Source organism: Anguilla anguilla, chromosome 4 (genome assembly GCF_013347855.1).
Source record: "Anguilla anguilla isolate fAngAng1 chromosome 4, fAngAng1.pri, whole genome shotgun sequence".
Taxonomy (NCBI): domain Eukaryota; kingdom Metazoa; phylum Chordata; class Actinopteri; order Anguilliformes; family Anguillidae; genus Anguilla; species Anguilla anguilla.
In genome coordinates this window covers 7,754,525-7,773,177 of record NC_049204.1, presented here as the reverse complement: position 1 = coordinate 7,773,177, position 18,653 = coordinate 7,754,525, and the positions used below count along the sequence as shown (strand labels likewise).

At 47.4% G+C, this 18,653-nt stretch overlaps 2 protein-coding genes across 2 annotated transcripts in view; one reads left to right on the top strand and one right to left on the bottom strand.

Annotated features, from left to right (window-relative positions):
* sh3gl1b (SH3-domain GRB2-like 1b) overlaps positions 1 to 353 on the top strand; it is a 27,710-nt gene extending 27,357 nt beyond the window's left edge. The window contains exon 9 of the mRNA XM_035416139.1: positions 123 to 353. Coding sequence (XP_035272030.1) covers positions 123 to 316 — 194 coding nt within the window. The 3' untranslated portion in view covers positions 317 to 353. The remainder of the gene's footprint in view (positions 1 to 122) is intronic.
* Positions 354 to 4,781: 4,428 nt separating this feature from the next.
* mpnd (MPN domain containing) lies at positions 4,782 to 17,856 on the bottom strand. The gene is made up of 13 exons (XM_035416365.1): positions 17,182 to 17,856; positions 15,718 to 15,920; positions 13,972 to 14,193; positions 12,488 to 12,599; positions 10,066 to 10,147; positions 9,086 to 9,182; positions 8,649 to 8,721; positions 8,352 to 8,428; positions 7,057 to 7,225; positions 6,882 to 6,952; positions 6,667 to 6,756; positions 6,360 to 6,452; positions 4,782 to 5,366 (listed from the first exon to the last, which is right to left on the bottom strand). The coding sequence occupies exons 1-13, from the start codon at positions 17,183 to 17,185 to the stop codon at positions 5,280 to 5,282; spliced, it is 1,380 nt and encodes a 459-aa protein (XP_035272256.1). The 5' UTR covers positions 17,186 to 17,856; the 3' UTR covers positions 4,782 to 5,279.
* Between the last annotated feature and the right edge of the window lie 797 nt (positions 17,857 to 18,653).

Below are 18,653 nucleotides of genomic sequence, written 5' to 3'. Positions count from 1 at the left end.
TCCGAGGTGCTAAATTGCCAGTAATCTTCGGCGTTCTAATTCTTATTGGCTTGTTTTTCCTCCTCATCCCTTTCTCCCCCCCCCCCCCTCCTCACCTGTTTCTCATCTCCCCCCCCCCTCAGTATCGGAGCAGCCCTGCTGCAAGGCGCTATACGACTTCGACCCGGAGAACGAGGGCGAGCTGGGCTTCCGCGAGGGCGACATCATCACGCTGACCAGCCAGATCGACGAGAACTGGTACGAGGGCGCGCTCCACGGACGCTCGGGCTTCTTCCCGCTCAACTACGTGGAGGTGGTGGTCCCCCTGTCCCACTAAAGAGAGAGGGAGGGGTGAGAAGGGGCGAGAGGGAATGGGTGAGAGGGGGAGAAAGAGGGATGGAAGGGGAGGGAGGGAGGGAGGGAGGATACCAAAGTCACGTTCATCCTCACCTGCACCTTCAGCCATTTTGTTTTTTTCGCCTGCGACTGATCAGTGCTGTGGCAGCCTGGCTTCGGGAAGAGCCCCACAGCACTGGGGGGGGGCGGGGGGGGGGTGGGGGGGGGGGGGGGGGGGGGGGCGGGGCGGGGGGTTCTCATTCTGTCTTGGAAACGGTGAGGAGGACTGTCACTCGAACATCACCAACAGACTAATTTCATCCGTTTTTTTTTTTTTTTTCCTTTTGGCTTTGTGGAGGCCCCAGATGGAAAAATCTGCCGTTTTGACATTTAATGTGCACCACTGACTGACTTCTGTCCCAGTCTCAGTGTTCAGGGCCACACATAGGTGTGATCTCATGCCTGCTCAAGGACCTTTTAACGTCCGAAGAGCCTTGAAACCTCTGCATATCCAGACGTCTTAGCGGAACAGGTGAAGAAAAAGAAAAAAAAGATGCATTAGCACCTGCTTTGAAGTGGCTCTCTCTACCACGGGTGTCGGTTTCTGATGCACGCTGTGCAGGCGAATCGAAACACCCAGATTTCTGTCCCGTTTCGATCCTTTGCCTTCTGCTGCCACCTGCTGGTCGGGACGTGACAGTGACGGTCCTCCGAACATTATAAATGCCTTTAGAATCGTGGCTGTGACCCCCAAGTCGGTGCGTCTGTCCCGCCAACAGTGTCCCCTTTAGAGACCACACCTCAGGACAGGGCCTTTGGTCTGTTAGTATTTCCGTTGTTTCCGTTTTTTGTTTTAGTATTTTTTTTTTTTCCCTGCATTGTTTTGTTCCAGACGTGTCATAACCTGTTAAAACTGCACCTTTGGACCTTCGCTGAAAATGATCCATCCCGATGCTGATTGGCTGTCTAGCAGCACAGCAGCAGACTCCGCCCCCCTCCCCTTGATAACACTAAGCCTGTAGAACACTAGTCCTAATGGAAGCACTACACTCCAAATGTTTAATTTAAGCTTCTCCCACATCCCTCTGTCTACCCTCCCTCCCTATGGTGGGACAGTTTTGGGGAACCCCGCCCCCCCCCATGGTGCTCATTTCAGTACAGTTAATAAACACCCACAATCCTGAGCCTGTGGTCCAGAGAATCTGTATGTACCTGCAGGCTTACTCAGATACAAATGTAAGGTAAAGTGTAGGTGAGTGTTGTGGACGTGATTGGCTGACTCTAAGCATGCATGTCTGTGCTTTGTCTCTCTGTCCTTGTCTTTGGATTTCTTTGTCTCTGTGTGTGTGTGTGTGTGTGTGTGTGTGTGTGTGTATGCGCACGACTGCACACATGCTTGCATCTATGTGCGTGTGTGTGCACGTGCACTGGCTTGTGTGTGTGTGCGCACGTGCGTGTCTGTGTATGTGTGCGTGTGTGTGCACGTGCGCTGGCGTGTCTCTGTGTGTGTGTGTGTGTGTGTGTGAGAGGGAAGAGTTCCTGTTGAAACAGGCTGGTGTCATTAGAGCAATGATCTTGTTTCACTCAAACAGCTTTGGATATTTACCTGTGTGCTGGTGTGAGCTGTGCCTGTGGGCCATCTGTACACTGTTCTGTTTAACACGCCGCCCCCCCCCCCCCCCATTTTTCCAGGCGTCCAGTTAGTACCCTCAGAGGCCTCTCCCACCATACTGCACCCCCCCCCCCCCAAAAAAAAAACCTCATTCTCAATGTTAGCCATAAAGACGTTTACATACTTTTATACCTGTATAATACACCCATGTTAGTGTGTGTTTCTTTATGTCTCTGTCTGTGTGTGCGTGTGCATGTTTGTGAATGGGTGTGTGTGTGCGTGTGCGCATGCGTGTACCTGTTTGTGTGTGCGTGCATGTGTGCATGCGTGTGTTTGTGTGCATGTGTCAAGTGTCCTGGTGCGCAGGAACTGAACAACCAAAGCCCTGCATCAAAGGGAATATGCTAACAGGCTAACGTATTTTTAAAAAATAAAAAAACAAGTTAAAAAAAATATATATATAAAGTGAAAATTATAATGGGTGTCTCAGCATTGCCATGAAGCTTAGGAAGGACTGGAAAAGGTTAAAGGCCACGCAGTGCTAAAGCTAACTGCTCTGGGTAATTAGGTTGATGAACGGGCCTGAAGACTTGCTCTGCACAGACTTGCTTGCATGTGCCTTTTAATCGCACTACAGATAAAAAATAAGGGTGCATTACTGTCCTGTTTCATCAGACTACCTACGGGACCTTTTTGATATAATTAAAACACCGTTCTGCTACTTTGTAGTATTTTTAATATACAAAAATCATGACAGAAATGCCTTTTATATATGTGTCCTACCCTGCCTATTGCTTTGTACTCCAGGTAATTGTTAAAAACGCTTTATTGCTATACTGTCCGGGCGAGTCCAGGAGCTGATATAAAAAAATTGAGTAGCATTATTCTGTTAACATACTTTTTGTGATTCCTGTACTTGTGTTAAAGAGCATCATGTCCGTTTTTCCGTCTTTAAATAAATATGAATGAAAAAAGAGTTGTGTGGCCGAGACTGTGGCTCTGTCTCATTGTAAGGGAACTGACTGATTTGGTTTGTGATGTGTGATTGTACTTCTCCCTCTGAATGAGTGCAATTTACTTTACTTACTAAAATCCTGACAGTGCAGCCAAAGCTTATTACAGCAGTTACCAAGCTACCGTAATAAACTTTAAAACTGTGATTGTGGGTCGGGTTCCACTGGTGTACGCCGTGAGAATTGACTGGGGTCACGGGAGAATTTTAAGAGAGATTTTTTTTCGTTAGAACAATTCCAAGGCGTTTATACCGGTCTCAGTAAAACACTGAAAATGCGCGGGGCTGCATTTTAATGCGGTAGGACATGGAAAACGTGCTCGGTCCGGTTTAACTGGGCCTAGATGACAGACTGTATTCCGGTCCGCTGTTGGGGGCAGGACGCGTTTTATGTGTTTTAAAGGGGAATCAACGTAGGACCCGACTATCCTGTTATTCGCATTACCCAACCCCTGAAGCGGCACGGAAATGCAGTATATGTCAAGAAAATATTGCGACAAAAATATTTTCATTGAAGAGAGACATTAAGAAAATATGGTTTATAACGACGACAAAAAATGTGGTTATAAAACCGAGAGACACAAAAACCGTCAGTCGTGACTCTGGGAGTTTACAGCCTCTGCGCGTTCCTGCCGAAACGCTGTCTGCCCTCCGTGAGGATACTGGGACCCCAGGAGACGGGAGATAATGTATCGCACTATTTAAAGCCGGAACTCGCACAGGTCTCAGGTTAATGGGGGGAGCAGGTCGCTCCAGAGATGTGCAGACCTGCTCTTTTTGTTTATAAAAACGGGTGAAAATCTGGTAGTAGCATCTTGGTCCTGTAATGTAATGTAATGGTCCTTGGGCCGTGTCTAAGATAAATGGTTCTGCTGCGGGCACCGCCCTGCAGCTGTGCTAGCTTGGAGAACTCCACTTCCGTGAAGCTGAAGATACGTTAGCCCCGTACCTGTTTAAACGTCACTCATACAGGACGGTAATTAATGCTGTGGTCGTGCTATTGAATTTATTCTACGAGTGTGCAGAATCGGCGTGAGGGATTACCCAGCATGCCCTGCTCCCCTGTCCCTACAGCCACTCGCGTGAATATGAGCCGCCTGACAAATGAAAAGATGAGATTTATTGGACCCTCGCGGTAATCTTTAAAAAAAAAATCCTTTGAGCGCCCCATGATGGACCATTTCCATTACAATCAATTACTGTGTGTGTGCGGGTGTGTGTGCGTGCGTACGTACGTGTGTGTGTGTGTGTGTGAAAAACACGTCAGACACGGCAGGGGGAGGGTTCCAGTGTGTATTAACTTTTAAAGGTATCCAGTAGATGAAGGCATTGTTCTCATATATATATATATATATATTTTGTTTAAATTAAGACATTACCACAGACAGACTGCACCCGGAAGGAAGATTCGAGTGCCAAAGACAAACGGGAAGATTTGCCGTGTGGGCGGGGTTAACTCTGTGATTGGCTGTCGGGCCTCCAATGAAACGAGACCCCGACACTCCGTTAACGACTACTCAACGCGAGGAAGCGCCCGCGGCTACGGACCAGACGTGCTGCAGAAACACTGTCAGTGATACAGACCGAGTAGAGGGGCACTCTACGTACACACACACACACACACACAAGTACAGGAGTACCCTACATACACATACAACGCGCACACACACCCACAGGAATGTAGGGGGTAACCTACACACACACAAGTATAGGGGTACCCTATGTACACACACAGACAAGTACAGGGGTACCCTACATACACAACACACACACCCAGAGGAATATAGGGGTAATCTACATACACACACACACATACAAGTATAGGGGTACCCTACATACACACACACGAGAAGAGAGGTACCCTACATACAAAACACACACACACCCACAGGAATATAGGGGTAACCTACATACACACACATACAAGTATAGGGGTACCCTACATACGCTCAACATACTCATGAGAAGAGAGGTATCCTACACACACTACATACACACACAAGTATAGGGGTACTCTACACACATACACACACAAGTATAGGGGTACTCTACACACACACACACGAGTATAGGGGTATCCTACACGCACAACACATACACAAGTACAGGGGTACCGTACACTCCCTCACACACACTTACACACACACACTGCGCTGTGGGATAGGAGCACGCTCAGTTCACAGTGTGTCTGCGGTCACAGGGAATTTCGGCGTTCCCGTCCCGTCGTGCACGGGTGGGGCTCCGGACGGAAGCGCCCACAGGTGGGGGCGGGAGAAGATCTGGGCCCCGAGTTCCGGAAGTGAAACACACCACCTCCCCTCCTCCTCCTCCTCCTCTTCCTCAATGCGCGTTGCTCAGCTGGCTGTACACGTGCTCCAGGATCTGGGAGTAGGCCTGGTCCTTGGGGGCGTGGCCACTCAGGGAACCCTGGGATTGACAGGTGATTGACAGGTAAGGCACAAACGCACACTGACGAGCCGTACAGCAACACAGACGTGTGACCGAGCAACGGCCAAGCTTTTATTCTGTAAACAGCTCCTTCCACTTTTAATGCACACTTTAATTTGCAATGCAACATTCAATTAGTTATTTCAGCCATTTCAGTTCCACGTAGTGGGTGCGTAGATCAAATCATTTCAGTGACTGCACTTGTAAAAAGATCTGCACTCTATTGAGTATTTCTTGGTTCGGATTGGATTAAAAGAACGGAGGGTAATCCGCTCCTAATGGCTGGAAGTGAATAGCCGCTATCACACTGACGCTCGCTGCACTTCGGTGTGTAATGGCCGTTTACGCATCAGTGGTGGGCAAGGAGGCGGGAGGGGCCTGTCTGTTTAACTTCTCTTAAATATTTCATCAGCCCAATCGTTTAGTAATTGATATTTTTAGCTACATTTCTTGATAAGTTCATGAATGACATCTGAAGACTGACTGTGTGTCCCAACATGAAACAGCCTTATTGTGGTCAAATGTACACTTAAACCAGCATAAGTGTATTTGTTCTCGGCTAGAAATAGCTTTACAAAATAAGTAATTGTACCTTACTGAACCCGTGTTCAGCAGTTGTCTACGATCATGAAAATGCACTTTTTGTACGTCGCTTTGGATAAAAGCGTCTGCTAAATGAATGTAATGTAATGTAATGTAATGTATTGAGATAATTAGCTCATTTGGCCAGCAGTAATTGGTGACACTGAAAGCCTGTGTACACACTGGAATTTCCCACCCGTGGGGCCTGTATCAGGAAGCAGGGTTACCGAGTTACCTGGATAACTGCGCCGAGTAAAACCCGGAACCCTCCCAAAAAGTGGAACACGGACTGAATTTCAAAAGGGCTGTTCCGGGTTTTACTCAGCGTAGTCATCCAGGTAACTCAGCATGGGGTACGCGGGTCACTGGGTAACACGGGAGGACGCAGACCTTTATTTTGTCCAGCAAAGTGGTGTCGGGGCTCCACAGCTGACCGAACTGAACCAGGTCTGGGGCACCCCTGTAGAACTCCACCAGCAGCATCTGCAGCCAATCACAGATGGGCACAGTCACCCCAACAGCCAATCCAATCACAGCTTGAAGGTGCTGAAACTGGGCAACCGATGGGAAATCGCCAACCGCAAGGGACTGAACACGTCTTTGACAGTGAAAGCCGTTGTCACGACAGCAAAAATGAAAGAGAAGAGCCAGAACGTGGTGTTCAGGGTTTATGACGGTGATGGAGGGCGGACGGTACCATCTCGTTGAGCACATCGCTGGTGAGGAAGTTGTCCTGAACGTAGGTCACCTCCACCGCTACAGGAATGCCGTAGTCGTTGGGCCGTTGCTGAAGGAGAAGAAGAGTGGACGTGTAAGAGCGCGTTAAGAAGACTGAACGCGTAAAAAAAAACGTGTTGTGAACGCGCAAGGCTGTCGTTTACGGTCTGGCGTCAGGATCCCTCTGTAGCTCACCTCTGGGGGCGGGACCACCCAGAAAGGCGTTATGGTCGAAGCCACGCCCTGGTTGCCGTGGTAATAGGGGCCTTAAAAATGCAAAAATGGAGAGATAGGGTCAGGAATGAAGATCGCCGGGTTTAGCGCATGATAATTATCATGTGCGGCCATTTTGTTTTTTGGGCGCACTGACCGCAGATGATGCCCAGGCAGGGCTGGAAGCCGTTGTTGCTGCCCTGGAGACGCAGCTGATGGTCCATCTGGGAGTCGATGTCCTGCAGGGACGGCAGGGCAGGGCCTCGGGGGTGGCTGTGGTACCAACCGACCAATGAGAGCCCCCGCATGAACAGGTTCTGGCAGATCTGTGAAGTCATCACACCGGCAAGAGATAAGAGTGAGGTTTTTGAGTGAAGTTACAGCTAGCTGTCAGTCACTGAATTATTAGAACCAATTAAAACCATTTGCTCTCCTCAACAAAACAAAACAATTGGCCCACATTATAAGTTATCGGGTCATAGCTCCTCCCATTCTGGGTTTCCCAGCACAGCAATACTCCACCAATCACACCCCCTCCTGACATATAACATTTTTATACCTACATCGGAGTTGTCAGTACTCAGGCAAATCTCAACGCACTGTCACGGGGTCACAGGGGGTTTGCTAGTGTCTGATTAGTCTCTACCACAGACATTATCTCTAGAGGGAAAGGATACCTATTTGTGAAATTGCTTTAAACTGAAAATGACTGGCAAGTGTTCGCTAATGCTGAGAATTGAGTTTGAATTTTTGGCTCCAACTGGACCCACGCGTACGTGAGAGAAAAATTACTCGGTCAGGCAGTGATTGATCAGCATATACGCTATATGACCAAAGGTATCTGGACACCCTTGGTCTGGGACTGTTTTTTTATGGTTTGGGCTAGGCCCCTTAGTTCCAGTGATGGCAAATCTGAATGCTACGGCTACATCACATTCTAGATGATTTTGTGCTTCCCCAACAGTTTGGGGAAGGCCCTTTCTTGTTTCAGCATGACAATGCCCCTAGGCACACAGCGAGGTCCATATAGAAATGGTTTTGTAGGGAACTGTGTGGAAGAATTTGAATGGTCTGCACAGAGCCTTGACCTCAACCCTATCCAACGCCTTTGGGATCCATGTGAGAGCCAACTGCAAGCCAGGCGTAATCGCCCAATCAGAGCCCAACGTCACTAATGCTCTTCTGACTGAATGGAAGAAAATCCCTGCAGCAACGCTCCAACATCCAGGATAAAGCCTTCCCAGAAGAGTGGAGGTTGTTATAGCAGCAAAGGGTGGACCAGCTCCATATGATTGCCCAACATTTTGCATGAGATGTTGGATGTCAGGTGTCCACGTACTTTTGGCCATTTAGTGTACACAGAAACTGAGGAGGTGTATCTGGGCTCAGAGAGTCAGCCTAATGAGCTTCACCGTACGGCTGACAGGTGAAGCTGGTGACTGATTGGTTTACCTCCTCCTCTACAGCGGGGGCCGAATCTCTGTCGGCCAATCGTGTGCGACACGGGAAAGCCCGCAGAACCGTCAGCACTGGAAGAAAGGCGGGAAAAGAAACACGCATTTGGATTACAGTGATAAATATCAGGCTATCAATGCACTTAGTACCCTGAGTAGGACCAAAACAACAGCCCACTGTCTAAGCAAAACATGAGATGGAGCTGCAAATGCACGACATGCTCTTTCTCTTCTCTGATCACTGTCTGCACACATGCACCGCTCTCCCTGAGCACTACCTGGGTTTGGCACTCACACTGTGTGTTTGTGTCCCAGCGTCCCCCCAGATATCCCACCACCTCACTGCTGGTCAAGTGGCAGTGGAAATCCTGAGGGGGGGGGGGGGGGAGAGAGAGAGGGGGGGGGGGTAGGGAAGGAGATATAGAAATAAGGAAATACACGAACAACGGAGAGATGGGGGAAAGAGAGAACAGGTGGAGAAAGGAGGCGGGAGAGTGAGTAGAAAGAAGGAAATGAACGAGAGAGAGAGGGGGAAAGGGAAAGAGGGCAGAGAAAGTGAGGGAGACCGAGGGAGAGTTGGAGGGGGTAGGAGAAACAGAAAAGAAAAGAGTCTTATCAGTTATCACACAGTGGTTCCATAGAGCTCCCTTATTACCCTTATAGCACAGGGGCCGTACTAGAAACATCCCCGTTTTTCCTGTTTAACACCCCCACCCCCCCCACCCCGCTCACCATCAGCAGCAGCACGTTGCTGGACACGGCCACGTTGAAAGGCTGGAACCTGTTAATGGCGGAAAAGGCGGACAGCTCCACCAGGGTGTGCGGGTCCCTGAGGGGGGGAACAGCGCCGTTAGCGTTAGCGCCTCAATACACACGGCGGCAAAGTTCATCGTCGGTTTAAAATGGCGGAATTCAAAGCAGAGAACAGAGATGATGACACACAAATGAGCTTTTCTGAGGCTGCGCTGCTCTGTGTGAGTCATGTTCTTCCACCTCCTCACACGCATGAAACTATGAGCGAGTGATGTTCCACCTCCCCAACACTATGAGTGAGTGATGTTCCACCTCCCCACACTATGAGTGAGTGATGTTCCACCTCCCCAACACTATGAGTGAGTGATGTTTTCCCCAAACACGTGACACTGTGTTCCACCTCCCAACACTATGAGTGAGTGATGTTCCACCTCCCCACACTGAATGAGTGATGTTTTCCCCAAACACGTGACACTGTGTTCCACCTCCCAACACTATGAATGAGTGATGTTCCACCTCCCCACACTATGAGTGAGTGATGTTCCCCTTCCCCATTCTATGAGCTAGTAATGTTCTCCCCACACTATAAGTGAATGATGTTCCCCTTCCCCACACTATGAATGAGTGATGTTCCACCTCCCCACACTATGAGCGAGTGATGTTCCACCTCCCCACACTATGAGTGAGTGATGTTCCCCTTCCCCATTCTATGAGCTAGTAATGTTCTCCCCACACTATAAGTGAATGATGTTCCCCTTCCCCACACTATGAATGAGTGATGTTCCACCTCCCCACACTATGAGCGAGTGATGTTCCACCTCCCCACACTATGAGCGAGTGATGTTCCCCTTCCCCATTCTATGAGCTAGTAATGTTCTCCCCACACTGAGTGAGTGATGTTCCACCTCCCTACACTATGAGGGAGTGAGGTTCCTGCTCCCCACACGCGTAACACTGACCGTGCAGAATCCCTGGTACCCAGAGTGCAGTACCTCACGGGCACTCTGTCTCTGTCCCCTCTCCTCTGGACCACACTGATCTCTGCAACATACAACACGTCACGTCATTCACACGCAACACAGCGTGATTTACAACACAACGACACGTCACTGTCCACCCTTCCCTTTCAGGGGGAAACGAAAACCAGTCCGGCCCGCATTCAGGATCGGCCTCTTAAGTCCCGCTTTTCACGGTCTTCATGGTCAAACCTGCACTTTACCTACCGTCTATCCACCTTCACTATAGCTCCGATGTGTCAGGATACTGCTAACTACTAAGTACTCCAAAAATGATTTTACAAAATGTTCCCATGGCGACAAGACAGTTTTCCAGGAATTCGGTTTCTGGAAACTTTTGTGCACTTGGCTTCAACATTGGCAGGTCTTGATGCCTTTAAAAGAGCGCTCAACTCTAATTATTATTAATTGTGAAACCTTTTAACATGTTTGTTCCTCCAACAAGCCTCCAGTAAGCTTGCCTAAAACTAATCTTACTTTTTTCCCTTAAACAATTTGGCAGGTGTATTACATAAACATAAATAGCTACGCTAACGTGTGATTATGAGCAAGTTTATGTTTTCAGAGGCTGTGGTTCTTTGCTCTTTGTTCTTACACTGTAGTTTAATGCTCATTTAGGGTTGTTTTGTTCCCATTAGTGTAGGGTAGTTGAAAGGATGTTAATTTGAGGCTACCCTTGCACTTGGTGTCTCTGTCTCTTCGGACTGACTATACTCTCAGAACAGAGGTGTTAAAAACAACATATAAATGTGTCATTTTTTAAGCACACCTCCATGTCTAGTTAAGAACAACACATTCTGTGCTACTTTCAGCACAGTGTGTTTTAAAAAGTCTCTCTTTGTAACATATAAATTGTATATTTGTAACACAAAAGGAAAAGTGTTCAAAGTAACAAAAGTAGTAACACTGTTTGATATTAAAACATCCTTTCCCCTGCCTGGGGAAGTTCTGCACTTTGACCCCTGACCTTTGCACTTGCGTTTGAACTGTAGGTCGCTCAGGGTAAGAGCACCTGCTAACGGCAGTAGCGTAAAATAACAGAACGCCGTTTCTCCGTCGTCTGTCGCAGTATCCGGAACTTTCCAGGACACAAAGCCACACAAGCGCCTCAGAGTTTCGCTGACGCAGTGGGGCTGACTGCAGCTCTGCAGTTTTTAGCAGACGCGCAGAATGGACATGGCAGTTCTCCACGGAGACAAAAGAGGAAGTGACATAGATCCCCTGTGCCCGGGGGAGCGTGTCATGTGCCAGTCTCATCTTCCTGTCGTTCTTTCGCCTCGTGTGTGTCCCTCTTTGACCTTTCTCCATTCCTACCGTTTCCCTGCATTAAAACACCAGGAATACGGCCAGGAAGTTGCTCAGGAAATAGTGATGTCACGCATCGTGAACCTGAGGAAAAACTGCAAATTTTAATCTGAAGGTGTAGGCATGAAATCGTATTTCACAAGATTCATGGTTATTTACATTTACCGTGTGCTAGTATTTCTCATTTTATTGTGCTTTCACTTTTAGAGTCCTGCTGACAGTATTAATGTATAGTTTTTATTATTTGTTTTCTTTTTTTTGCTAAGCACTTCTGGACTGCAAATGTCGCGTGAAAGGTGCTCTACAAACAAAGTTTATTAAGCTACCAGTCGTATTTCATTTTCGGTTTTTGTTTTGTTTGTGGTGACTGCGGTGGGAATAAGGGCTCTGTTCCTGCATGTCATTTTTCCTGTTTAAAGTATTGATTTTCAGACTCTGAATACCTGAAGCAGAGCCAGGGGATTTGGATATCCCCAAAGGGCAAAAAAAAAATCAGCACACATGCCTACTATTCAGTATGCTAGTTGAGTATACTCCCTAAAAACTCAGTCAAGTATGCAGAATTTCCAAAAATTCAGTGTATTTCTGGAAACCGAGTGCAGTATTGAGTGTACTAATTCAGGGATGAAATACTTATTTCTGCATTTCCAATAAGGATCTTCAGAAGCATTCCATTCAGAAAGTTAATGAACACTTCGTTCCCTCAAATATGACGTGCGGCTTGATGCGTTATTCCATCTGCGGGAAACTTTAATACCTGTGAGGACTGCGTGTAAATGAAAGTGGTTTGTTTACTTTTTATGGCACACTGTTAAAACTGTCCCCACTCCTGTCTATCGTGTACTAAAAAGCATGAAAAGACAGTGCATACTTTTAGGACACAGAAGTTGGGAGGCTGTTTCGGACACAGCCATGGAGAGTTTGTGCCCTCCTTCACACTGACAGCAGGAGAGGGTGTTCACAAACAAAGCCAAACAATGGTGCCCCAGAGGCATTCTGGGTATGAATATCAGCGTTTCCCGACCAATCAGGAAAGAGCCCCGCCCCTGTGCGCTCTCACCGTGCTGCTCGGGTTTGCCCTTCCTGTTCCTGTCCTCCGTCTGCACGGAGGCCTTCCTCTCTTCCTCTTCGTCCTCTCCCATCTCCTCATCTTCGCCTTCACTGGCCAGGCTCTGAGGGAAGAGCAGCGGGGGGCGGGGGGGGGTAGAGCTTCCTGTTAGAGGACTGCGTACGACGCCGAGGCATGTTCACCTGCACTTTCCCAACTTTTACTCTCTTCTCCTTCGTGCTCTTTCTTCCCTTCTTCCCTCCCTCCTCTGCTCCATCCCCCACTCCCACATCCCCTCCCCCTTGCTTTCTTCTTCCATCCATTCTCATTTCCTTCAGGAATCTCCAGGTTAAAAAAAAAAGTCAATACACCGATCAATGACCAATGTACATTCGGAATAGCTCATGTATACTGCCCTTTCTTTTTTATTTTAAACACTTTTAAAGATGACAGTTTATTTATTTCATGCTTCTTTATCCCAGTATGACATGGTCTCCTGCATATCTGGGCTCCCTACTTGACTTCCACAAGAATGACCACAGTGGGATTAAATCTTGTGACTTCACTGCACTACGCTTCATAATGCAATCATCACACCATATCTCTCATGTATTTGACTTATCGTATCAATAAAATCTCATTAAAATCCGCCATCACCACATCTCATCTCCTCCCTCCCTGGAAGGAACCAAGAAGGAAAAATCTTGAGAGATCTGAAGACACTTTTGTAGGCTGGCATTCTGTACAGCATGTGTGTCTTCTATTGATTTATGTACAGGTTTATAAATTTAATTTTTTTTTTTTTTTTAAACTTGGCTGCACATTGCAACATGCCGATCTTTATTGGCCCATAAGGGACAATAAAGATTGACTGAGTGACTGAGCAAGTGATTGGTTGACTGATTGAGTAAGTGACTATTTGGCTGGCTGATTGAGTAAGTGACTAGTTGATTGATTGATTGACTTAGTGATTGGTTGACTGGATGATTGAGTTAGCGATTGGTTGACTGGATGATTGCGTAAGTGATTGGCTGACTGGCTGATCGACTTAGTGATTGGTTGACTGGCTGATCAAGTTAGTGATTGGTTGACTGGCTGATCAAGTTAGTGATTGGCTGACTGGTTGATCGACTGAGCGATTGGTTGTCTGGATGATTGCATAAGTGATTGGCAGACTGGCTGATCGACTTAGTGATTGGTTGACTGGATGATTGAGTAAGTGGTTGACTGACTGATTGAGTAATTGATTGGTTGATTGGCTGATTTGATTAAGTGATTGGTTGACTGGCAGATTATTAAGTGATTGGCTGATTGATTAAGTGAGCGATTGGTTGATAAATCATTGGCTGATGGGCTGACTGATGAAGTCATTGGTTGATTGATCGACTGATTGAGTTGATTGGCGGATTGATTAAGTGATTGACTGATTGATTGATTGCTTGCTTTCAGGAGAGCGGCGCAGACACCCTCACCCCCCCCCCCCCCCCCCTGCTCACCATCTCTCCGCTGGGCTGGTACTTGTGCAGCCAGCTGGTCTTGTACTGCACCAGCTTCTGCCCGCGGTAGCGCACGGAGGCCCAGCCGCAGCCAGACTTCTTGGCGGGGTTGACCAGCCGCTTGCAGTGCGTGGCCCAGGCGCTGGGCGAGTTGAAGATCTGCCCCGTCTCCACCCAGCGGATCTTCCCGTCGCACAGCAGGTCCCCCACAAACTTCTTACCCTGAGGGCAGGAGGGTGGAGGAGGAGGGGCGAGAGGGTGGGGCATGAGGGTGGGGTAGGAGGGTGGGGTAGTAGGGGCAGGAGGGTGGGGGAGGAGGGGCAGGAGGGTGGGGCAGGAGGGGCAGGAGGGTGGGGCATGAGGGTGGGGTAGGAGGGGCAGGAGGGTGGGGCAGGGAGGGGTAGGAGGGGCAGGAGGGTGGGGCGAGAGGGTGGGGCATGAGGGTGGGGTAGGAGGGGCAGGAGGGTGGGGCAGGGAGGGGCAGGAGGGGGGTATTAACGGCACAGCAAAGCAGGCAGGTCGAGCCTTAATGTGACGACTGAGTGAGCATGTGAGAGAAGGTGTTCCTAACTGCAAAAAGAAATAACAACTCTGATGTACTGTTTGATGAATGGCATTGCTTGGGATACTTGGGATCTAAGTGTTTTAAGTGTTTTCAATCTTGTTTTAAGTGCTTTAAATTCCTGTTAAATTATCTGGTACCTGGTGCAAATAAGGGAATGTGTGGCTGTGGACGTACTGTAAATACAGCACTCAAATACACAGGTGCAGTGACTGAGTCGGGGTTGGTAAGACACTGTGGAGTAGAGAAGTACAGTGTATAGAGGCAATGGATCACTTAAGAACAGACAGATAGGGAGAAACAGAGGGAGAGAAAGAGAGATGGAGGGAAAGATAAAAGCAGAATGGAAGAAGGCAAGTGAGAGAGAGAGATATAGGGAGATGGAGAGAGGGACAGAGGAGAGATACACGGAGATGGAGAGAGAGGCAGATAGAGGGAGACTGAGGGAGAGAAAGAGGGAGTTGGGGAGAGAGGACAGAGGGAGAGAGAGTGGGATGCAGAGAGGGACAGATAGAGGGATATGGATGGATAGATAGAAGGAGAGAGGGACAGAGGGATACATAGAGAGGGATGAAGAGAGGGACACACAGAGGGAGATGGATGGATAGATAGAGATGGAGAAAGGGACAGAGGGAGACAGAGAGGGACACAGGGAGAGTTAGAGAGGGATGAGAGAGGGACACCCAGACAGAGGCAGATGGAAAGAGAAGAACGGAGGGAGATGGAAAGAGAAGGACAGAGGGAGATGGAGGGATAGATAGAGGGAGATGGAAAGAGGGACAGAGGGAGATGGCCGATAGATAGAGGGAGAAGGACAGAGGGAGATGGAGGGATAGATAGAGGGAGAAGGACAGAGAAGGACAGAGGGAGATGGAGAGAGGGACAGAGGGAGATGGAGGGAGAGACAGAGGGAGATGGAGGGATAGATAGAGGGAGATGGAGGGATGGACAGAGGGAGATGGAGAGAGGCACAGAGGGAGGTGGAGGGATAGATAGAGGGAGATGGACAGAGAAGGACAGAGGGAGATGGAGAGAGGCACAGAGGGATATGGAGAGAGAAGGACAGAGGGAGATGGAGAGAAGGGCAGAGGGAGATGGAGGGATGGACAGAGGGAGATGGAGAGAGGCACAGAGGGAGGTGTAGGGATAGACAGAGGGAGAAGGACAGAGAAGGACGGCTGTACCAGGTAGTGTATGGACAGCACCCCGTCGCCGGGCTCCACCAGGCCGTCTTTGAGCAGCACGCGCAGGGTGATCCCCCTCCTGGTGAGCAGGGAGCCGCGGCCGGGGACCGCCCTGGAGTCCACCTCCTCTCCCCCGCTCAGCTCCTCCTCCTCCTCCTCCCCTCCCTCCTCCACCACCTGCGGGGGCGAGGGCGGCTCCGAGCCTGGAAAATGCACACGCACACACACATGCACGCACACACACACACACACATGCGCGTGCGTGCATACACACACACGCACGCACGCACGCACACACACGTACGCATGCACATACACGTGGACACGCACACACGCACGTACGCATGCACGCGCACGCACACACACACGTACGCATGAACATACACGTTGACACGCACACACACGTATGCATGCAGGCATGCATACGCACACACAACCATGCACACACGCACACACATAATAGAAGGGAGGAGTCAGTTGATTCAGACCGATTGTAGTGCTCCTGCAGTTTTTCAGACCCAAATGAGCACAACTTGTGTTCATCTGATCAAGTATGGCCATAATTACTAAGAACTCATTAGAATTGATAAAAATCAATCTTTCATCATATGCAAAGGAAATATTAGGAACTTGTTCCATAATTGTTCCCCAAAAGCCCATATGTAATATAAGCTACTAAAAATTTTTGATTTCCTCATGGCCAGGATGACAGTTTCAAAAGAACATTTTATTATTAATTTTGGTTTTACAAACCACAACTACTAGCCTATGTCCAAACTTGCATGAGAGTCATGTCGAATTAATAAACCGAATTTCCAACTATGGAGCCCTTACTCAAAGTTTCACGGTCTTAATATTACGGCAGTATAGCCTATCAATTATACAGTAAAAGCACATGTAAACAGAACCAGGTTTGTAAATTAAGTCAAAACTCATTTAAATGTAATGTTACATTCCATTTCAATAAAATATTATATACTTTTATCTTAGTATGCAAGCTATGGAAAGCCGTACCCACAAGGGAGTAAGTAATATCACAAAGGAAATAAACGGACGCATTAATGCACGTCTACAAATGTGAAAGGTGAACATGTCGTCATTTTTCTTTTAAAAACAATAGCTTGCTGATATGGAGAATGACTGTTCCACAGCAAAACTGATGCATTCAATAAATACAATTTAATTCATTTAAAACTAATAGTAAAGTGCATGTTATATCATAAGGTGATTATTGGTAATGTTAGTAATAATTGCCAGTAATAATCATATTATTAATATCAGTGATAATAATAATAATTAAAAATAATGTTGAATGGTTACCAGCAAGCCAGCCAGCTTGACGGTCACCATTTGCTCTGAGACCGCGAGGCCTGCTCATGATTAATTTCACACGGTGTTAATAAAATTAAAAATCATTATTTTATCATTTTTATTTTTCCTTTTAAAAAAACAAACAAATCTCACCCATTTTCCAGTAGTCCTCGCCGTGTAGCTCTGTTCCAGGAAGATTCCTTGCTGAGGACAGTATTGCAGAGTTGAGTTGTTTTAATGCATAGTATTAGCTTACCAGCTAGCTGGCTATTATTGAAAAGCGTAAAATGAAGGCGCCTGTGTCTTCTGTTTCCTCGTTGCGTTGCTTTAATGTCAATTCTCCTCCCCTTTCTCTCTCACTCTCGTCCTTGTCACTCTCCGTCTCTGCACTTCGGCGATGTTTTTGTTTGATTAATTAGTGTACGGCCACGAGGTTTTAAAACACTCGTTTGCGTTAAATTGTAAAACTTGCTGACAATTTATAAATAAAATGTCTCAATAATTAATTTGACGAGATTGTGCCTAATCTTCAGTTTATCTGTTCAGTTTCCGGCGGGTTAGCAGCGGCAGTCGGTGCTTCCCGAATTAGCCAGCTACAGTAGCCTGCTAGCTTGAAAGCTCGCCACTGTAACAAAATGAAAATACGATTTGAATCCAAACTAAGGCTTTCTAAAATCGCATCACTAAACAACCCACAACTAACTACTCGCACATGTGAGTCGTAGGCTAAGCTTCACCCCCTCTCGCTGTATATGCCTCTCTTTCGTCCTATCCCTCTTTCCCTAACCCTCTAACTACCTCCTCCGTATCCACCCCTTCTTTTCTACTGAATTGTGACGAGCGTGTGTAAATGCTGGACACCGCCAGTCGGGTGATATTATAGACAGTGGAGGGCGACAGATCCCTATCTCTTCCCCTCTTCCCTATCTCACGGTACTTTACTCCTCTTCGGATGCCCAGCACGTGAACCACCTATACAAATCCACGTGTTTTGTTGCTATACCATTGTATTATAATCATCGGCAGGATATTCTTTTTTTAATATCGGTCTTGTCCAGTGTGCTCGGTGCAGACAGTCATAAAGGGCGGCAGTAGATTGGTCGGTGTCGTGTGACTTCTGAAACGTCCTTCTTCACACAATAACGCTTGAATAAATCGCCCTGAGGTGTAACATGGGGTTTAATCGAATAGCACTCTCTCAAAATAGCTCAGCTTTATAAACATTACTTAACGTTGCTCTAGTAAGCTTACAGTAGCTGTATGACAAACGGCTGGCACAGTAAAGTGTCCTGTGTTAACTCGGCTCTAACCGTGTTAGAGTTGAACATTGGGACAAAATGTTATCTGTTAAAAGTTGAATTAACACAGGGCATTTTACTGTGTATTACAGTCAATTTTAAGCTCCGTTAAAGTGAATGTTTAAGTGATGTGCTAAGTGAAGGCAGTGTAATGTTGTGTGGGATTTCTGTTGATTGGATTTTTTAAAAACGTATTTATGTGAGAGACAACTAGGGTGTAGCAGGGATAAACTCATAAGTAGCCTACTAGTCTGAATCTTTCAAGTAAAAATAAAAACCTTATCATGTATTTTTTAGCCTGAAGTTAACCCTAGGTTAAGAAATCTA

Excerpts from the sequence above, each read along its gene's own strand:
- mpnd (XM_035416365.1), bottom strand. Across the intron at positions 7,226-8,351 it reads CCCCCGCTGTAGAGGAGGAG|ATCTGCCAGAACCTGTTCAT; the intron begins GTAAACCAATCA and ends ATGACTTCACAG. Across the intron at positions 6,757-6,881 it reads GGGTGGTCCCGCCCCCAGAG|CAACGGCCCAACGACTACGG; the intron begins GTGAGCTACAGA and ends CTTCTCCTTCAG.